Below are 21,865 nucleotides of genomic sequence, written 5' to 3'. Positions count from 1 at the left end.
CATACCAATGGGGTATGTTATGTGTCCTGTTCTTGAACCATTTTGGCTGCAGGCATAGTCCTGGTCCCTTCTGAAAAGCAACCCTTGGAGGGTTGTTTTTCAAGAGTCAGAATTACTCAAAATATTACTGGAAGCAGAATTTTTTTTTTTTTTTTTATAAGTTATTTTTTTTGAGTGGATAACAGATGCTTGTGGCTGTGCCTGGTGGGCTTAGAAACACAATAGTTCTGTCTGAGCCGTGTTTTGGCACGTTTCCAAAAAATCCATTTGGAGACTCCAAAAGGACACTTGGTAATCAATTGGTATTATGAGTTATTAGAGGTGTAAAATTCCATATGCACTATATGACCAAAAGTATCTGGACACCCCTTGATCTGGGGCTGTGTTTCATGGTTTGGGTTAGGCCCCTTAGTTCCAGTGAAGGCAACATTTACTGCAGTGACGTTCTAGACGATTCTGTGCTTCCAACTTTGTGTTGTGGCAACAGTTTTGGAAAAGGCCCTTTTCGGTTTCAGCATGACAATGTCGGCAGGCAAACAGCAAGGTCCATATAGAAATGGTTTTGTCGGGATCACTATGGAAGAACTTGACTGGCCTGCACAGAGCCCTGACCTCAACCTCATCATCCATCAGGGTTTCTCTGCGTTTCTGGGACTGAAAATGACTATGGATTTGGTTTGCTGTATTCTTGCTGTGACAAGCATATCGACTTTATCGTGATGTGTTTATCGTCTTTGGATTTCCAAAACACAAAGAATGTGAGGACTCCCCAAGCTTGTTTTGCCACCCCATATGTTACAAAATGGCATCATAAAATTGTTTATAGATACAGAACCAAGAAAATTTCACAGTAAAAACAGAATGAATGCAAGTAAACCCATCTTTGTCACATGTAATATGTGTTAAACCTTTCCTGTTTGGAACCCCTAATTATTAATTTAGTGGAATCAATTTCCTCCCTCTTGCTAAATACAAGCTACGTCTTTCACATTGGATCATCAATCCTTCTCTTGTATGGGAGCAAGAGTATTCTCTGAGGGATTCAGAATATTGTCTCATATGTATGATGTTATTTTCTATCACTCCTTAACAATATTTGTACTTTCTTTTTTTTTGCAAATACATCTCTAAACACAGAGAAACAACATATATTGCAATTGAAAATGTTGCAGTGATGGATTTATAAATAACATTGTTACTATAGTAGTACCAGTATATAGCAAACCCATTTCTATCATTCTGGTATTGCTGGCACATATTTTTAGGTGGCTAAGACCATTAAAGGCATACTATGCAGGATTTTTAGCCTTGCTGTGGTCCTCTGTTTATGAAGAAAGTAAGTCTGAGTAGGCTACGCGACCTAGTCACTGACATGCAAATTCATTAGAAACTGCTGGTATATTTCTCCCATCAATTACTCTGTACCACAAACTGGACACATACAAATTATTTGAAAACCAGACATTCCGGTTAAAAACGGAACATTTGGCAACCCTAGCTGAATAGCTAGAGATAACGTTACAAACAGATCCAACATAATAAGCCAACTCCGCATTGCTTTTCATCCCCTTGGCGAACTTCAGCTGACGCTACCAAGGAAAATAAGAGACAGAGATTGCCAGTCCATCATTAATATGCCTCAGCATGATTATTTTATAATATTTTGAAGGTGACAATTATGCATAGTATGCCTTTAAAACATTACTGTGCCATACACATTCACTACTACGCCTCTACACCTCCTCTACTCCACACTCCCAAATGAATGGTCCAGGCTCCAGCACACCAGCCCTGCTCAAGTCCTCACAGAAATAAGGGTGGCATAGCAACTCTGGGCACAGCTTGTTTTTTCAGAATGTCTGCACATTTTTCAAAAATAAGGCCCTTATGGTTTGTAAAGTTTACTTATTGCTTGCTTGTATCAGGACGCTGAATAGCTGAATTTCAGTAATGACAAGGACACTCTATTGAAGTTATCCATTATTTAAAAAATAAAAATCACGGACACTTCCTCCCTAAAACAGCAAACTTGCCGTCTGTGGGCAAAAAGAGGTGACAGATCTTTCTTTAATCGCTTATAACAAATTCTTTCAGGATGTGCTGAGTTTTTAGTCGCAAGATCATACACAAACCGACGGAAAGACAAAAGCCGTACTCCCAGGGTAGTGAACGAGCACGGTGTGGCAAAAAAGCATTCACTTTCAGAAAAATCTACCACAATTAATATGAATTTGCTGAATGGAATCACTTTCACTGTTGTTTGTGAAAATATATATATATTTCAGATGGAGTTGATTTAAAGGTGACATTATCAGTGCAGTTGTATAGTTGGTGACAGTGATGTATTTGTTTTAGTCATTGAACTCAGATTAACATGCAATTGTTTCTATTCTTATTCACTTTCAGTATTTGTATTAGTTATGCATATCTGTGAGTGGGTGTGCAGGATGGCACTTATTTAAACTGTATTTACTTCCTTTCTAATGGGGTGTCTTTCTCCTAATTAGAAGAAACATGATGAACAAGACTTTGGCACAATTGTTTCTGATATCTCTGTTACAGAGGTGCAATAGGGAAAATATGAAATAAGAAGCCTCAATGCTTCAAACACAATACAATGTTCAGTGCTAAATTGTCTCCGTACATTGTGATGGACTCATATAAATGTTGTGACCCAGTCTTCCTCATCTACTGGCAAGTCATGTCAAAGCAAATCACAATTAGTTTAGTGCATTTTATGAAAATTTGTCACAATATGCTTCATAGCATTCCCTGGCCTAATCGACAATGAAAGCAACTGTAGGATCACAGTGGTAAGGAAACTCTCTTGCAGAGATTTTCCAGTATTTTTTATGTTTTTTTTTTCTATTCAGAAATGTTTGTGCAATGTATGAAATGTCCGCTTTAACTTTTTAGACACCTTGGGCATGGTAAATGGTAAATGGACTGCATTCATATAGCGCTTTTATCCAAAGCGCTTTACAACTGATGCTTTGAATTCACCAGAGCAATTAGGGGTTAGGTGTCTTGCTCAAGGACACTTCGGCATGCCCCGGGCGGGGAATCGAACCGGCAACCCTCCGACTGCCAGACAAGCTCTCTTACCTCCTGAGCTATGTCGCCCCACTGCCTGCATCACAAAGCAGGATTACTGAGTTAGCCAGATAACTGTAAATCCAGGAATCCTCCCAAAACCGGAACATGGACTCAAGTGAAAAAAGCTATTCCGGGTTTTACTCTGCACAGTTATCGAGCTAACTCAGTAACCCTGCTTCATAATACAGGCCCCTGGTTTAACAATCTCCTATTCAGCTAAATGCTTCTCCTCCTTCTATGGTATTATAAGGGACAATTTAGCAATATGCCCTGAGTTATGTTCAGGGATGTCTCCTTCAGGAACGTGCCTGGACACTAATGAGAACCTGTGTGCCTGAGCTGAGTTCCACTGTAACGTAAATATATATATATATATATATATATATATAAGTAGAAAAGTAATAGGATGTAATATAATGTGAACTGCAAATAGATTTTTGTCCCAAAACACAACTATTCACCGTTTTAATTACCCTCTTGAATTTAAAGCCAAATTTTGAAGCACAAGTTTTTTGTTTTTTGTTTGTTTATTATCCATCTGTGAATAGCACTTATCTCACAGTTTTCTGGCAAGTATTGCGCCACCCTGTAGCAAATAGACCGCACACTTACTCACCACGCACACATTGTTTGCTCCTTTTTGTATGGCAAGAGATCTTTTTTTTTTTTTGTAACTGCAAAGCACAAATATGATTAATGCCGGTTTTGTCCTCTGTCCTCATCGCTAGATCACAAGCATTCCATTACGTTTCAGTATTTAGCGGACACTCTTAGCCGGTGTACAGACGCTAATTACCTCTGTCTGTACAGCTGGGTATTTTGCTGAAGCAATCCAGGTTGTGTTGGACAGAACCGACTGTTGGCACACACGCTCTATGCGGCTGTCTAGGGGCATAGCCATCCACGGGCCGCACAATATTCAGGTTCCCTGGTTCCCCGATCTGTGATTACTGACAACAAACCCCCCACCCCCCACCACCCACCCCCCATACCCTGTTTGCAATTGCTTCCGCCACCCCCAGCTGCCCCCCCGGTCTGTGATTGGTTTCCTCCGGTTCATTCTTGTTCATGCCTGGAGCCAGCTCTGATGTTCAGGCATGTGGCTCGAGGGTCTGTCAGCAGCATTCCCAGCTGGGAATTAAACCCTCAGCCTCTGTGTGTGAAGCCCAGTTGCCTAGCCGCTGTACTGCCCCTGTACTGCACCATTACCCCAAACACGCGAGGCCCTTACTGTGGGCATCTCAGCAGTGAGGCAAATGCGGCTTTTCACTAATTTGTGCGCCGGCGATGATAACCTTCGGTCCGTTTGGCACTTAGGGAAAGCGCTGACGTTGTTCTGAAGGGCTTTGTGCTCAGCAGTAATGGCCGCCGCGCGCGCATCAGGCAGTGTCTCACTCCTAATTGCCCAAGCCTGACGTCTCGGGCTCTCAGGCTGCGCTGGAAGGGAAATTTGCGTCAGGAGCGAAATGCTGCCGAGATTGTTCACATGACGGATACGAGCCGGCCGACCTCGTCTGCGGAATGTGAAAGCGGAGCTCGTCCGCGTTCTGGCGGGAGGAGAGAAACGGAGCGCGGCTTTAACGAAAGCGGCTTAATTGCGCGGGACGCGATTGGGAGGGCCAATTTAGAGTGTGAGCTCACCGCTCCGTCACGCTCCCCGCGAGCTCAATGGTCCAGCCACGTTCAAAACGAGCAGAAGCCAGAGCTGGCGCACAGGCTGAGCGGCACAGAGGCGTAAGGCAGCCGCGCGAGTCCTGGCGACAGACGAAGTGCCGGAGGAAAAGCTAACCCTAGCGCAGTTCCGGAAAGATCCGGGACCTCTGAACACGTGTGCAAGAGAGGAGCCATGAGGAACCACACATCACTGATTCACTTTTTTTAACTTATTTTGTAAATAAATTTATACAGTATAAGTTTAAGGTAACATGACAGTTCAATTCTGTATCCATGAATTGTCCTGTCCAAGTTTATATACCAGATTCAAAAAATCTCGCGAGTCTTTGAATTAAATGTTCCCCTTTCTCAGTGAGGTAAAACTGATGTCAGTTAGTGCTTCAGGGTGTTTTTCTTTGCTTGCTCAGTAGCCACTTGCTTAGGTTTTCAGCATTATTGTGACATTCTCTCTTTATTGTCATGTGAGACATAATTATTTCCACCAGCTAATATGCGGAAATAATATTCAATGTTTTACATGCTGCTGAGAAGCCTGGTCTTATTATACTAATTAGAGGTATTTTAACAAGAACATAGGTTTTGTTCTTCACACAAAGAAAGATGTCTAATGCCTAGCAAACACATGAGTGAATGAAATAACCATCTTAAATCTGAATCCCATGTGTTTTATAAAATGCTTTCCACTGTTTCATAAATTCAGTTTTATCAAAACAATTTTAGACCCGAATCAAAGACGGGAGTCAAAGCTGGGTAACAAGCACGCGCGATATTGGAAAGCTTTCAGATCAGACGTCTGCGGGCGAAGATTTAGCACAGCACAGCCAGTGCTGCAGAGGAGGACTTTAAAGGGCTGCATTCAAGGGTAGTCACATTACCAAGAGTGATCGCGGGCGATGCGGCCCGTTTCAGTTGGGCTTGACTACACAGAAGGGATCGGTGCAGAGGTGAGGTTGTACATGCGGGGGGAACAAGGCACATAACGCCACAATTAAATGTTAGGGGGGGTGGTGGTCAAGGTCGTGTTCAGCTTGCGTCGAGGCACCGCGCTTGGGTTTGACCTTGGGGCCTGTCGGTTTGCACACCGCACGCAGCTCATAACTCCGCTCACACGTCGGCGGCGTTGGGAACAGGCAGGGTTTCCCTGGCCTCCCTGAACCGAGCGGGGGTGGGGATGGGGGTGGTTTGTGGAATGGGGGGGAGGGGGGGCGGGTGAGCTTGACGTGTGGGGTCGCGGGGAGGTCGTACGGTGCCCTGGAATCGCAGCGCTGATCGAGCGCGTGCTTCCGATGCCTGACGACCCGGGGACGGCAGGGAAACGGTCGCCTTCGGCAACCCTGTCCGGCCGTAACGATGATCGCACTCCGGTTAACCTTTTGCGATGACAAGGATATCACATATCCGACGCTTACGCGATATTTCACGGAGGAAACCTGGAGCCAATTTGCATGATGGACAGATCCAGCGGGATTTAATGAGCCCCACCATAAACGGCTTTGACAACAGAGAAAGAGAGAGCGACTGCGTGTGTGCGTGAGTGTGTTTGTGTGTGTGTGTGTGTGTGTTTGTACGTGGGTGAATGTGTGTGTATTTGCATGTTTGTGCATGCATGCTTGTGTGACTGTCCTTGAGTGTATGTGTATGTGTGAATACTTACTTGAGCAAGTGAGTGTGCGAGAGCGAGTGATCATCATTCTCTTGCCCTGTTTGATCCTAAAGCAAGTTTAAACTCTTCCGATCCTCTGTTTCATGAGTCAGTTTCAGCTGAAGGTTCAAAGCTCACAGTTATCTTGCTTTAGCCTTCTGCAGCCCACTCAAGTTCTGTGAAAAAAACAAAGTAAAGGACCCTATCTACAATAACAGCCCAAGACCGTCTGTGCTCCGGTGGTTCTGCGTTTTCCAAAGGGGCTCTCCCAGTCATTTCACCAACCTTCCAGAAAAATCCACCAGAAAGCTGCAGATATATGTTTGTATTGGACAATGTGCTCCAGTGGACAGACTGTAGAGTGTAAGTTGATTGGACAGAACAAGCCACTCTCACCCCATTTGTCTGCCTGTCCATCTGTTGATGGATTTGCTGAGTATACTGTAGTGTGGGATAAGGCCATTATGAAATACTTAGTGTAAAGGTTGACTCCATGGATTCAGGGGTGTTACATTACCCAGTGGTAGGGTGACAGGCTCCAGTTCTGGAGAACTGCAGTGTTTTAGGTGTTTCAGCACTTCAGTGATTCATTCAGGTCACTGATTGGGTAATAAGTGCACTTTTTTACTGCTGATTGAAAGAAAGCCACAAAGCCGGGCAGATATTGCGTGCCTCCAGGGCTGGAGTGTGACGCCCCTGGTGAGGGTGATAACCTGTGGAAGATCTGCTCCGTGTTTTGAGTTTTATTTTGCACGTGCGGACGTGAAGAAAGATGGCCGCTCATTTCAGGAGGGAAGCTGTGGTGGGCGGACGAGACTTCGGCCCAGCTGGGAACGGTCACCAAGAGAGACGGGCTGAACCCAGTGGTGCTGCGCAACAAGACCAGCGGGGTGGTGCACATGAAGGTCTACGACAGGGAGGCCCAAAAAGGTGAGCAGCACCGCTCGACCCACTGGTCACATGTTCCATGAGAATTTACCAAACCCTTCTCAATCGCTCTTCTCCATTGCATTTAGGGTATTCAACAAGCCTCAAGACACACACTTAGTATTTCCACATTTGTAATAGAAGTACAATTTCCTTGTGCATTTTCTTATTTCTACATGAAATGGGAGGTGGGGGTCTAATGCAATCAAGGGTGTAGCACAAAATTCTGGGCCCTATACATAAGCAGTCTCTGTGGGCCCCCTTCCTCTCTTGATCCATGTCTCTCACGCATCATTCCAGGCTTATCGAGGGCCCTCCCCCCATTCGCGCCCTGGGTAGTCAGTCCCACTTTTCCCCCCCACTACGACACCCCTGTATGCGATGTCTGTTCTGGCTCTTCTGATTGGTAGCCAGCTAAACAGATGCACTGCTGATTGGCTAAAAGATAAATCAGCATGCTACATTCATGAGCAGCATTTCCTCATGTGTTCCCCAAATCCTCCCATCGTGAGCAGTATGTGAACTTTTAGGATAGAAAAATACATTTATAACTGGTTTAATGTAAAAATGTACTTTATTTGGCGCTTTATCTGTTGCATAACTACTTGAAAGTGGTCATAGAAAACTACTTGAATATGATTTCTTGACTGCACATTGTCTTTGTGCATATGATATAATGAAGTGATGCAACGCCGTCTGATAGGCTACAATTGGCTGTGCATTTTTTCAGCTTTTTTCATTCTGGAATCTTTTATCTCCATGGCTTTTCGTAAGTCAGTTAGTGCGCTGAATTAAGTCATCATTTATCTCATTTAAATTGTGTTGCAAAATTGTAGCGCAAAAGTTCTTTTTGTCCAGTTTTGGTGACTGAAGCACTACTAAACTATGTTTGTAGGGGGGGAAAAATCCCACATGCAAATACATCTAATCATGGGTCAAAAGGCTAGCACAATTGCTGATGGAGTGTACATTTTTAACGAAATAGCGTTTCACATTTTATATTTCACTAGAACTTACTGAAGCTATTATGAGATAATGCTAAATAATTGACTTTTACTCTCTCTCTCTCTCTCTGGAGATATGGGGAAATGACACTTATTGTGAGAGAAAATTTGCCTGCGTAATTGAGATTTTTTTTTTCATTTGTTGGAAGATCACGTGAATCTTCACAATCTGCAAAGTGCGCTTTTTAGTATTTAAGAATATGACGGTGTCTGTCTAGCATTATTGGCAGAATTGTTTTAATAATGACAGATCCATGAGACAGTATTACTAAAGATCTCTTAAGTGTTCCATTATTGTAAAAAAAAAAGTAAATTAAGGAATCTTTGAGGTTTTTTTAAAAACTAATTCTCTGTAAACTTCCTCTGACCAATTAACTTGTTCATTTATCTCTTTGATGGGAATGGCACATGAGTCTGCCTCATTCCTGTACTTCTAAGGAGCTGCCAACACTCATTCCTGTACAGGACTGCTGGTGATGTGGTATTTGAGGTGAAAAGCAGAAGAGAGGCCTGTGGGCTTTGAGATACAAAACTGTGCTTGACGCAATCAGCTTAAGTAGGCACAGCTGGAGTAGGAGCTTTTATAAACAACGCTCACTGACTCAGCTGTGCTTCTATACACAGAGCTCACTGACTCAGCTGTGCTTTTTTACACAGAGCTCACTGACTCAGCTGTGCTTCTATACACAGAGCTCACTGACTCAGCTGTGCTTCTATACACAGAGCTCACTGACTCAGCTGTGCTTTTTTACACAGAGCTCACTGACTCAGCTGTGCTTTTATACACAAAGCTCACTGACTCAGCTGTGCTTTTATACACAGAGCTCACTGACTCAGCTGTGCTTTTATACACAGAGCTCACTGACACAGCTGTGCTTTTCTACACAGAGCTCACTGACACAGCTGTGCTTTTATACACAGAGCTCACTGACACAGCTGTGCTTTTATACACAGAGCTCACTGACTCAGCTGTGCTTTTATACACAGAGCTCACTGACTCAGCTGTGCTTTTATACACAGAGCTCACTGACACAGCTGTGCTTTTATACACAGAGCTCACTGACTCAGCTGTGCTTTTATACACAGAGCTCACTGACACAGCTGTGCTTTTATACACAGAGCTCTCTGACTCAACTGTGCTTTTATACACAGAGCTCTCTGCCTCAGCTGTGCTTTTATACACAGAGCTCACTGACACAGCTGTGCTTTTATACACAGAGCTCACTGACTCAGCTGTGCTTTTATACACAGAGCTCACTGACACAGCTGTGCTTTTATACACAGAGCTCACTGACACAGCTGTGCTTTTATACACAGAGCTCACTACCTCAGCTGTGCTTTTATACACAGAGCTCACTGACCCAGCTGTGCTTTTATACACAGAGCTCTCTGACTCAGCTGTGCTTTTATACACAGAGCTCACTATCTCAGCTGTGCTTCTATACACAGCTCACTGACACAGCTGTGCTCTCATACACAGAGCTCACTGACTCAGCTGTGCTCTCATACACAGAGCTCACTGACACAGCTGTGCTTTTATACACAGAGCTCACTGACACAGCTGTGCTCTCATACACAAAGCTCACTGACTCAGCTGTGCTCTCATACACAGAGCTCACTGACACAGCTGTGCTTTTATACACAGAGCTCACTGACACAGCTGTGTAGGAAACACTGATGCAGCAAAATAATTACTTTTCTCTGAGAAATAGAAAATGACCTAGAACCTCCCACATGTTCTCATTCCATCCCGGCAATAGTCAAGCTCCTTGCAACACGAGACTCTCTCGCATCCGGACTGCTTCCATTGCTATTGCCTCCACAGCTGGATTATACACATTTTGTTCAGTGCTGCCCATAGTGCTGGATAGTCTATGCTCTTACATGGCACCAGAAGATACATCAGTCTCCCCACATCTAATGAAGATATGCTCTACAATATTCAGTGTTAAAAGGCCTTACGATTTTAACATAGGATTCAGTTCAGAGTGTAAATTTTTTGTGCACATGCATTGTGATTTTAAAGATGGTTTGTGTGTGTGTGTGTACATACTTCGCTCTAGGACACCATCGAGATGGTAGTGAAGGTGTGGGTTTTTCGCTGTAACCTACATACCATTTTTCCTATAGAGGCAGATTTTTTTTCTTTTTAAATTAATTTTGAACATGGTGTTAGACAAGTGCAGATAATAAAAAAAGTAGCAAAATGTGAGTTTTTCAGTGTAAGCAGCTATCTACAGTGTATTTGTATTTGGCATTAAAACACACACACGCACACACATGCATGCACGCACACACACATGCAGGCACATATACACACACAAATTAATGTATAGTTTCCAAGCATTTTTGCAATATTGATGTGCTAATCTGTGTATTGGTTTAATTAGCATAAATATCGGCCTGTGCCCTGCTGTTATAGACATTAGCATGTCATATACATTAAGCTGCTGGTACATGTATCAGTTTGTGGCTATTTGTATTGGCTTGATTTACATTAGCATTGCTTTGATTGCCATGTTTATTGGTTTGTTGTTATTTGCATTGGTTTTTTAACAGACATGTAGTGGTAGTGATTTTTGGCAGTCAGTTTTCTTGGATTAATTAGGCCTATCTACCTCAGTGATTGATGGAGAGGTAAATTCAGATGACATATTGTCATCTGGTTTCTTTAATGAGCTTGAAACACTGGGCTGTTGCACTTTTTACCCATCCTGGCTCATTCTGTCTTTAATGATTGGCTTACCAATGTTTGAAGTTCTGGAAACACATTACAGCCCCTATTAAAACTGAATTATTGTTTTTAAAGCAAAGTGTGTTTACAAAATCATTACAAAATAATTTAGTGCTCTCATAAATTCATACCCAGGAGGGTCTGCATGCCTTCTGCAGTTTTGACTTCTGTCTGGTTCTGGAAGTTGTGTGATCTGAGGTGAGTTGTAGCAGGGACGGTTCTAGGCACAGGCGACAAGGACAGCTGCCTGGTGTGCCATCTGACTGGGGGGGGGGGTGGCTGGGAGGTGGGGCGCCAAATGAAAAGGAAAAGTTGAAGATTTTATACCGAAGGGCAGGAAACACTTAGCACCTGATTTGCTAAGAGGCTTTCAGAACACACAAGCCTAATAACACAACCAGTGATTGGTGCAATACAAATGCCATGACCAATCGTTGGTCATGTTATTGGTTTTGCACGCATTAGAAGCTTTTGCAAGTGTTAAAGGTCTTAGTGAATCGGACTCTTAGTGACTAATGGTATTCAACTAATTTTTGAAAATATTTTGTGGATTAAATAAAACCAAATTCTAAAAACTTGTTCATTTTGTCATAATCGGTGAAATACTTCCCGTATTTCCGGGTTTAAGACTGTTTGTGCGCCTGGCTGTTCAGGGCGGAACCTGTGCCAGCTGAGCAACGGAGGCTGTGCCCAGCTGTGTCTCCCAACGTCGGAGAAGAGCCGCACCTGCGCCTGCACCGTGGGGTACCACCTGCACAGTGACCGCGCGTCCTGCGAAGGTACGCACCGCACACTCAACCATTTACTCAGAAAGAGCGTCTAACCCCAACCCTAACCCTAACCCTAACCCCACGCGTCCTGCGAAGGTACGCACCGCACGTTCAACCATTTACTCAGAAAGAGCGTCTAACCCCAACCCCAACCCCAACCCTAACCCCACGCGTCCTGCGAAGGTACGCACCTCACGTTTAACCCTGTACTCAGAAAGAAATCTTTCATTTTTAACACAGCATTAACTATTGTTACGGCCGGCTCAAAGGGCCGCAACAAACATGTCCAAATGCACCAAAAAACAATCCATAAAGTGATTTAAAAACAAAACCCCGACATTTACTAATATACATTACAAACTAGAACACAAACCACACAGCCCCAAAGAAGATCCTCCCCTGCCTCATACTGCGGGGCTTATGTTAGCCACAGGCAGGTGGAGGCAATCAAGCAATTAGGTAATTACCTCCACCTGCACTACCCAGGCAAGCAGAGGCAGGGGATGTAACAACTATAATAGGGCAGCAGTGTAGTATAATGGGTAAGCAGTTAGTCTTGTAACCCAAAGGGTAAATTCCCAGGTAGGATATTGCCGTTGTACCCTTGAGCAAGGTACTTAACCTGCATTGCTTCAGTATATATCCAGCTGTATAAATGGTTACAATGTAAATGCTGTGTAAAAGGTTGTGTAAGTCGCTCTGGATAAGAATGTTTGCTAAATGCCTGTAATGTAATGTTATAACACCCACAATACCTCATTAAGTGTTCATCACTTGCTTCATGATGAACACTTGATTGAGTATTTTGTGTAAAGAAACATGAGTGCATGAATGTTGGCCTCTGATAATACAAACCGTTTTCCCCACACTTGTCATTGTGTAATGTATTCATGTATTTGTTTTGGCGAAAGGAATTGGGACTTTCGTGATGTATTCCATCCACGAGGGAATTCGAGGGCTCTCCCTGGATCCGAACGATCCCGCGGAAGCCCTGATGCCGATCACTGGAACGCTGTTCGCTGTGGGAGTGGACTTCCATGCAGGTGAATCAGGAACGACGTGAGCGTCTCCTAACTGCGGTCTCCACGGCCTCAAAGCCTGTGAGGCCTGGTCCCGTAATTATGGAGATTTCCTTATCGGCTTCACCCCCCAACCCCCCCAGTACGGGCAGACTCACTTTTGAGTTAAATTGGACTGTGAAGGTTGTCTCTGAAACTTCATGAAGGTCATTGACATCAGTAGACTAACACAAAGAGAAAAAAACTATATAAGCTATAGACAAGCACTCAAACACGTGGACCTTTTAATGGTTCTGCTATCGACGTGAAGCTAACAACACAATTCTGTCATTAATGCATGAGCAACAGCAACAGTATATGTTATCTGAAATGCTGTGAAAGGGAAATGTAACACCTATTCTGGGACATATGTTTTACACAGACATATTAATGCATGGAAAAGCATAGCAGTGACTTCTGATCGTTAATATAGGAATTTAGCTGATTGCTTTTTTAATATAAAATCCATTTATGCACAGGAATTTTTCTGAAGCAATGCAGGTTAAGTACCTCCCTGAAGGGTACAACAGTACTGCTTCCACTGGGAGTTATAAACACGGTTCTCTAACCATTATGCCGCACTGGCCCACATTACTTATTACTTATGTTAAGAGCCATGTTCGGAGAACCCTTAACACTGAAAAGGCATATTCTAAAGTGGCTCAAAGTAACACTTAGCAGAGACTGTTATGACACTCATGCCTTGCTAAGTGTTAAGAGGAGAAGTTCGCCATTGATCCTGACGTGTTTTTGTATGAATTCCCTTGTTTTTTGAGCTACACAGCCGGCTTCTTCTTTTAGCGTTAGCCACTATAGCCGAAATGAATGGCAGCCTATGGAGAGAGCATTGAGCATGCTCCATGAAATTATCCCCCTGAAGATCCAGCACAACCTGTACACAACTCCTTTAAGAGAAACCTTCATGTAGGTCTCTTTTGAGTATAGCCAGAGTGGCTGCACTCCTGAGGTAGAAATGAAAGGAGCACCTTTATGTTATTGGTACGGAGCGATTTAGAGTTAATAGGAAACAAACGAAGAAGGGAGCTCAGCTGTGGTGGATCCTTCTCTTTAGGACAGCATTGGGAGCATCTTCGCACCACACAGAGTGCTCCTTACTTATTCACACTGACAGTGCCCTTGCACTGATGCTCAACGAATGGCCACATTGTTCAGATTTGTGATGTGCGGAGCACAGCAAAAGTAAATGCTGTGCTTTAGGGTAGGTGGTAGCAAAGGTGCAGATGTGTTCACTGTAACTCACACACCATGGAGGCAGTGTAAAATATACATTTACGTATCTTGAATATTTGTGTATTCATATGAAGCCATTCTATTTGATGAACTGGTTTATCCATATAAAAATGTAGTTTTGATATAACTTTTTGCGTATGATTTTCCATTAAACAATTCATGTTTAATTCATTTTTTAAATGAGATGGCAATTATTCTGTAACTAGCACTAAATAGCGGAGCAAGTCTGGAATGTGGTGGACTGAAATGTGGGTTGCCAGGTTTGGCAGAGAAATGGATTTGGATTGTGGCGGACTGAAATGTGGGTTGCCAGGTTTGGCAGAGAAAGGGATTTGGATTGTGGCGGACTGAAATATGGGTCCGAGGTTGGGCAGAGAATGCGTGTTGCCAGGTTTGACAGACACATGGGTCGAGAGTGAGGCACCTGCACTGTTGACGCATTGGAACAGGCTCTACTCACGACACACCGCATAAAAGCACTGAGCAGAGAGACCCCGCATCACCACACCTGCACACAATCAGTATCCAACGGAGACAGCTCCAGGAGCCACATATTCCCGGATCCTGCCCTGCTGCTGAAACTATGTTTCAATATTCTTGCCTTTATTTTCCCACTGAGAACTGTAATTTGCCTTGATAGCCTGGAGAATCACAGTAGGTGGTGGAGGCAAAGGGTTTTGTATTATGTGGGGATGATTAGGTGGAAAAATGTACAGAGCCAATTTTCTGGGAGTTTGACCAGGTTTAACGCCGCCTTTTTGCAAAGGTCGGCCATGATTTGATGGACAGATGTAGAAAGCTGTGCATTGTGGGACATTAAGTGGGACACCCCCACTCTCTCAGAAAGTCCCTTAGGATCGTTATAACGAGCAGAGTGAGTCAGAGTCTCGGTTTAACGTCTCTTCTGAAGGACTGATCTGCTCTGTGGCTGAAGTCAGCTTAGCCGCTGAGAAGTCAGACCCAGGCTGTGATAGAAAGCCTCAGGATCTTCTGCCTTCAGCGTGGAGCATGCATGCTTCATTTTATTTAATTTATTTTTTATTTCACCTTTATTTCACCAGTCAAGTCATTAAGAACAAATTCTTATTTACAATGGCGGCCTGACAAGCGACAAAAGCCACTTAAGGGAAGGGGAGGTGGGCTAGACGATAAAAGCATGTTAAAAGCACAAAATACATCAATAACAAACTAAACATAGGCACATGAAAACACATGTAAGTAAACAACAGTCAACAAACGAGATATGGGGGGGGGGGGAGATGCTGCTTCAACGCTGTCAAAGGGAAGCACCGGATGGGTGGAAGTCCAGTGGATCATAGACCAGTGCCACTGAAAATCCTATGAAATCTCACCATCAGGAGATCCCTATTAAAAGAATGAAGCATGGGGCCTCTAGTGACGCAGCCCGTAGAGCGCTAACCACATGCTCAATGCGAGCCGCGACGTCGGCGGTTCGAATCCGACCGCCGACCCTTGTCGCACGTCTCTCCCTCTCTCTCCTCCTAGTTCTTTCTGTCTCTCTACACTATCCTGTCTAATAAAGGAAAAACCCAAAAAACATTAAAAAAGAATGAAGCATAAATGTGGCTTTGAAATTTTATTTGATAGTCTCGATAATCGCTTACTCTTAGCGTGCGCCGTACAAGATGTTTTCCCCTTTTTAATTTAATTAATTCTAATCGGCTCGTGCCAAGACGCGGGTCGCTGACAAGTTAAATACGCAACGCTCGTTATCCGTCTTGCCGGAGCTCGGTAACGAACACAGGCAAACCTGCGCTAATTTGCACCTCGTCAGATTATCTTACATGTTACAGTCAGACGACTGCACTTTCACCGTTAGCGTTTGAGCGTGTTTGCTTTTAAATCGCTCCAAATCGCGATGTGTTGACAGGAGGCGTGACACCAATTTCTGCGCCGACGTTTCACGAGACGGCGAAGCAGGATGTGATCGTCTCTGGCTGCTGTCGTGTGTTCACGGTGCACGTGTGTCACGCATTAACATGACCGGCTGTCGGTGATGTTACGCGATCGAAGTGCACGTGCGTCGTGGATTAACATGACGAATAGTGGAGAGGGGTCAAACGTTTCAGCGCCTTCATTTGAAACAACGTCCACTCCGAGTGAATGTATCATTCTGACTAACGGTACGAAGACGGAGTACTCCGCAAGCTTTTATATCCAGTGAAGCATAAGCAGAACTACACAGAGAGAAATGCACGGGTGCATATAATTACCTCAGCCCCCAAAAATTCAAAGTGTAGCAAGGAGAACAGCATTAATTCACATGCATGTTACCTACATATTAGCCTCCTGCTTTTATTGATACATTGCCTTGTGTTTATATTTATTGCAAGGAGAATACAAATGAAATTATCTTACATATTTCCCTCCTAATGAAGGTCACTGTTCCATTTCTCACCTCCTTCCTATCCATGTTGATTACACAGCTCTTATACTGTACATAACATTCCAGTTATGTGCAGCATAAGGGGTTTATTCTGGACTTTGAGTCACATTATAGTACCACAGCTAGGGTTATAGGTAAATGCACCCACAGGGATGAAGGATTTCAAGCATTTCTGAAAGCAACATGCTCAGAACTTTTATCAGTAGCACACTGTTTTTTGGAGCAGCATTTATAACTGAGCTGCATGCTCATCATATATTACATTGAAATAAATATGCCTTAAAATATCTCTCTTGGGCGTGTTAGAGTATTAATGGGTCCCGGAGTGCTGTGTGAATATGTCAGGCATCATAAATGAGGTTGCTTAAATTAGTGTTAGTGTAGCGCGACATGTCAGGACTGTGTTAGTGCAAGGTTGCATGTCTTTTCTGGTGGGGTTTGCTGTTGTACCATTTTAGCAAAAGATACTGCTCCAGTAATACAACCTGTCCTACATGGCTATGTACGTTGTGCTGGATAAATGCAGGCACTATATAAGTTGTGCTGGATAAATCCACACACTACGTATGTTTGCTGGATAAAAGCATACCCTGTCTAAGTTGCTCTGGATAATGGTCTGCACTGAACATACTAACTGAACATATCTGAAAATAGGTAAATGTTTGGAAGATGTCCTTTACTTGCCAAATCGCGACAGTGTTGATCAATGGGCAATGGACAAAGAATGACAATATGTGCACAAACAATAGAGATCACAGTGCTTAGTCCCTTAATAATAATAATAATAATAACAATAATAATAATACAGAGTACAGTTGTAGAGGGGTAAAGCAGGTGTCAGCCCTCCCTCAAGTGATGCAGGTGTGTTCCCGTCTCCCCACCCAAACTGGCAACCCCAAACTTCCATTTGCACACCCAGCCTGTCTTTAAAGCGACGTAGCACAGGAAGATTATTCAGAATGAAGGAATGTCTTCTGACCCAGCGTAAGCTGTGCTAACGGCTGTGAACTGTAACCCACAGCGAACGATACGATCTACTGGACGGACATGGGCTTAAACAGGATCTCGCGCATTAAGCGGGACCAGACCTGGAAGGAAGACGTCGTGACCAACGGGATCGGCAGGGTGGAGGGCATCGCGGTCGACTGGATGGCCGGTGAGTGATATCGCGGGATCATTAGTGAATTTCTCTGAGCATCTCAGCGTTATGTAGAATAGAGTTGTCTGGTGAACCGTGTGATGCATTAGGGTCATCTGTGGCTCCTGAAAGTCCTCGCTGCAGATCTTAGTCTGATCTTTTCTGATGTTGGGCATAAGTCCATGTCTATAAGTTATGTAGAGCCCAACCATTGTGTGCATGCTGCATTTGTACAGTTACAAAAAAAGTTCTCTTCAGTGAATCAGACGGTGACATTTTGGTTCCTTTTGAAGGTAATCTCTACTGGACGGACCACAGCTTTAACCTGATCGAGGTTTCCCGGCTCGATGGTCAGTACCGTTCCGTGGTGATCTCCCAGGGCCTGGACCAGCCTCGGGCAGTGGCGGTGCATCCTGTGAGGGGGTGTGTACCCAGCGTGTCCCCGAGTGGCACTTAGTGTAACACGGGCTGTACCCAGAGTTTCCCCCACCCCCACCACCCCAAGTGCCACTTACTATAACACGGGCTGTACCCAGAGTTTCCCCCACCCCCACCACCCCAAGTGCCACTTACTATAACACGGGCTGTACCCAGAGTTTAACCCACCCCCACCCTTACCCCCCACCCCCACCCCCCCAAGTGGAACTTACTGTAATGCGGCCTGTACCCAGAGTTTAACCCACCTCCTCCCTTACCTCCACCCCCTTGAGCGCCACTTACTGTAACATGGCCTGTACCAAAGTCCCCCCCCCCCCCCCTGTAACATGGACTGTACCCAGAGTAAAGTGTCAGTCTCACAAATTATTGGACTTATCTTGCTCTGTTGTCTTGGTATAACAAGCTGGATGGTTTTATAATACTCTATGGTGCTTTAGAAAAAAAGAAAAAAGGTTTATTTATTTTGGACATAAAGTAAGAATGAAAACTTTGAATTCAAGTCAGCAGTGACGTGACATGACAAACATATGCTAGTGGTGTTTACTTCTAAAGAGCAAAAAAAAAGTGTCAGTTTGGATTTATCTTTGAGCAGAAATAGAAGCACACAAGACTGGCTTCTGGCTGCAAACGAATTGGCTTTCAGAATGAGGCTTTCCGCCACAGCGCGATATTTCACTTGATTCAGACGTGCAGGTTGCGCTGCGGAGAGAGAGACGGTCCCAGGAGAGAATGTCTCCTGACATCGGCGCCTCCTCCGATCTGGAACCTCAGAAGGGATGGCGCCCGAGATTTCCCAAACCGATTGTGAAAGTCGCGCGTTGAGCGCGCTCCACCGCTGCTCTGGCGGTAACCGCGGGCGCTCTCGTTTGTGGCGGTCAGGCGCGAAGGTTGCCGCGCGCTCGGAATCCGTATCCCGGCAACAGCGCGCGTTTCCCACGCAGGGCGGGTGCGCTAAGGCATCAGCGCAGCCAGGCGCTGCTGCTCTTTTTATGCCTCCGCGACGGCAGAGCCGGGGCCGGAGGCATTATGTTTTCGGGTTGTCCGTCCGTCCGTCCGCCCGCCCGTCCGTCCCGATTCTCGTGAACGCGATATCTCAGGAACGCCTTGAGGGAATTTCAAATTTGGCACAAACGTCCACTTGGACTCAAGGATGAACCGATTAGATTTTGGTGGTCAAAGGTCACTGTGACCTCACAAAACACGTTTTTGGCCATAACTCAAGAATTAATACGCTAATTATGATGAAGTTTCACACAAATGTCTAATAGGATAAAATGATATAATGATGACATTTTATATCCAAACGGTCAAACAGAGAGTTGGCTTCGGGTATTTCCAGTTTCTTTTTCTCTCCGTCTTATTACTCGAGCGGAAGGAAAACGTCAGGCCGCGCGGAACAGCGGTCTGCCATCTGCTCTGCCGGATTTACATGCTAATCCGGTCTGCTGTGACTGCTTCACGCCGCTCGCGCTCCACGCGCGTAATCGAGGAGCCCGTCGGGGCGAGCGAACGTCCTCTTTTTTTAGGGAAGGGGTGTACAAATCAGACGTTCGTTTTCTCGGCGCGAGCGAAGCCCGGAACGCAGAAATGTCAGGGAGGGCTCCCGTCTCGTCCGGAGAGCTCGTCGTTTGGCCTCCTCTCTCTCTCCGTGTCCAGCGTCCTCATCGTTTCCCAGCAGGCCCGGGGAATTGGTGGAGAGTCGCAGGGTAAATACAGAGGTGCGCTGAGCTGTGTCCGGTAATTAGGGAGTCGCACATCTGCTGAAGGTTACTGTTCACCATTAATCGACAGGACAGGGACAGGATATCATCGCATTTAGCTTTCATTAGCACTTTTATTCTTAAATACTCATGTGCTTATGAATATTACAGATTAAATCCAGTCACTGTATTCATTTGTTCTTGTTTCCCGGTGATGACCAGCGTTGAAAAAACAGAATTATTTTACTCATTAATCACAGTCGTGACGTCATTTTGAACCAGTGAACTGCTTGAGGCGAACACCCAATTCGCTGCCACTCTCAACACACTGTCCCTTTGGAAAACAGAAGCCTGCGTCACTCCAGCCAGCAACAATTTTGAGAATTAAGAGAATTTCAGTGTCAAAATCTAAATACGATTTCACAGAAAAAAAACTGTTGTTGAACGAATAGTGCTCATTCATATATTAATGCAGTCATTTTCTGTGGCATCTGGTCATGTCTAGCAAGCCTCAGCTCTTATTTCCTCATTCCATTCAAACCCAGGAAGTTCTCAGGAGAGGTATAATCTCAGTCAATACTGAACGGAGAAGTCTGACTGTTTTGAACGCCGTTTTCTCATTTTATCAGAGTGAAGCCATTTTGATGTATTGCTTCTTTGCTTCAGTTTTTATTATTGTTTCTTTTTTTGCTCTTTGAGATGTTGAAAAGGATCTTAAACTCACGAGAGCCATCTATAGCTGTCTGCCGTCATAAAATAAATTGTTTACACAGTTCGAAAATGGGCAATTGATGACTTTTTGTGGTTTTATGTAAATAATGGGTTATTATTCAATAAACCAGAGTTTTTTTGTGTGCATAAATATGTAGTGGAACTACATTAGGTGAGTGCACCTTCAGCTATTCACAAGAGAAGTAAGTGCATGCAATTTCTTGACAGTAGTGGAGGCACTTTTCTGAAATGTCATGGAGTCATTTTCAGGAAATGTGAACGGTTGAGAGTGTCTTTGATTTAAATGTAGAATAATGGGTGTGAGTGCATTAGTGGCTCAGTATGAATCCCTTCGTGGCTCAGTGTGAGTACGGTATGAATCCCTTCATGGCTCAGTGTGAATATGGTATGAATCCCTTCATGGCTAAGAGTGAGTATGGTATGAATCCCTTCATGGCTCAGTGTGAGTACGGTATGAATCCCTTCATAGCTCAGTGTATGAAGTGAATCCCTTCCTGTGTGTTTTCTCCGCAGGTACATGTTCTGGACAGAGTGGGGCATGAGCCCGTGCATCGGCAGGGCTCTCTTGGACGGCTCGGATCAAGTCCTGCTCGTTAACTCTGGAATCGTTTGGCCGAACGGGATATCTGTCGACTACGAGGTGAGCTTAGGTCCGGGGATTGCTGACGCAGCTGTTTCTGATCCGTGTTGATCCGCCCCCCCACCCCTACCCCCACCCCCTGGCCTCATTACGCCACTCCTGCCCCTCCATTATTTTACTTAATAAAAGTCCCCCCCCCCCCCCCGATAGGAGCGGGGCGGCCCCGGCTTATTTTCAAATTGCATTCCAGGAAAATAAATTATACTGGTGCGACGCGCGAACAGACAAGATCGAGAGGATCAACCTGGAGAGCGGGGAGAGCCGCGAGATTGTGCTGTCGGCGAGCAGCGTGGACCTGTTCTCCGTGGCCGTCTTCGGGGCTTACATCTACTGGTCTGACAGGTAATTTATTTTTCCATAAATGTTGCGGTCGCAAAACGTTCCCTCGAAAACCCTCGGCTCTACCCTTCTAGGATTAGCCACTTCCTGGCAAGGTCACCATTAGAATCCGTGGGGAGGGGGGAAAAATCGGGAGAAAAGGACTCCTCCGCTTAGCGGTGCCTCGCGTGATTCAATGTCACCTGAAGGGCGGACTCCAGTACCTCCCACTGGGCTGTCTGTCTTCTGTGTTTTAATCAGATCTTTGATTTTAATTAGTCCAGGATCACTGACTTCCTCTTGTTAACCTTACCCTCCCCTCCCCCCTGCCCTCCC

The 21,865-nt window shown here is 44.7% G+C and overlaps 1 protein-coding gene across 1 annotated transcript in view; it reads left to right on the top strand.

The window, feature by feature from the left end:
• LOC135241237 (low-density lipoprotein receptor-related protein 1B-like) overlaps window positions 1-21,865 on the top strand; it is a 457,371-nt gene that overhangs the window by 280,010 nt on the left and 155,496 nt on the right. The window contains exons 34-40 of the mRNA XM_064311460.1: window positions 7,202-7,342; window positions 11,731-11,856; window positions 12,759-12,890; window positions 17,585-17,719; window positions 17,995-18,124; window positions 21,085-21,211; window positions 21,402-21,553. Coding sequence (XP_064167530.1) covers window positions 7,202-7,342; window positions 11,731-11,856; window positions 12,759-12,890; window positions 17,585-17,719; window positions 17,995-18,124; window positions 21,085-21,211; window positions 21,402-21,553 — 943 coding nt within the window. The remainder of the gene's footprint in view (window positions 1-7,201; window positions 7,343-11,730; window positions 11,857-12,758; window positions 12,891-17,584; window positions 17,720-17,994; window positions 18,125-21,084; window positions 21,212-21,401; window positions 21,554-21,865) is intronic.

Source organism: Anguilla rostrata, chromosome 15, assembly GCF_018555375.3.
Source record: "Anguilla rostrata isolate EN2019 chromosome 15, ASM1855537v3, whole genome shotgun sequence".
Lineage (NCBI taxonomy): Eukaryota > Metazoa > Chordata > Actinopteri > Anguilliformes > Anguillidae > Anguilla > Anguilla rostrata.
This window is presented reverse-complemented; position numbering and strand designations above follow the sequence as displayed.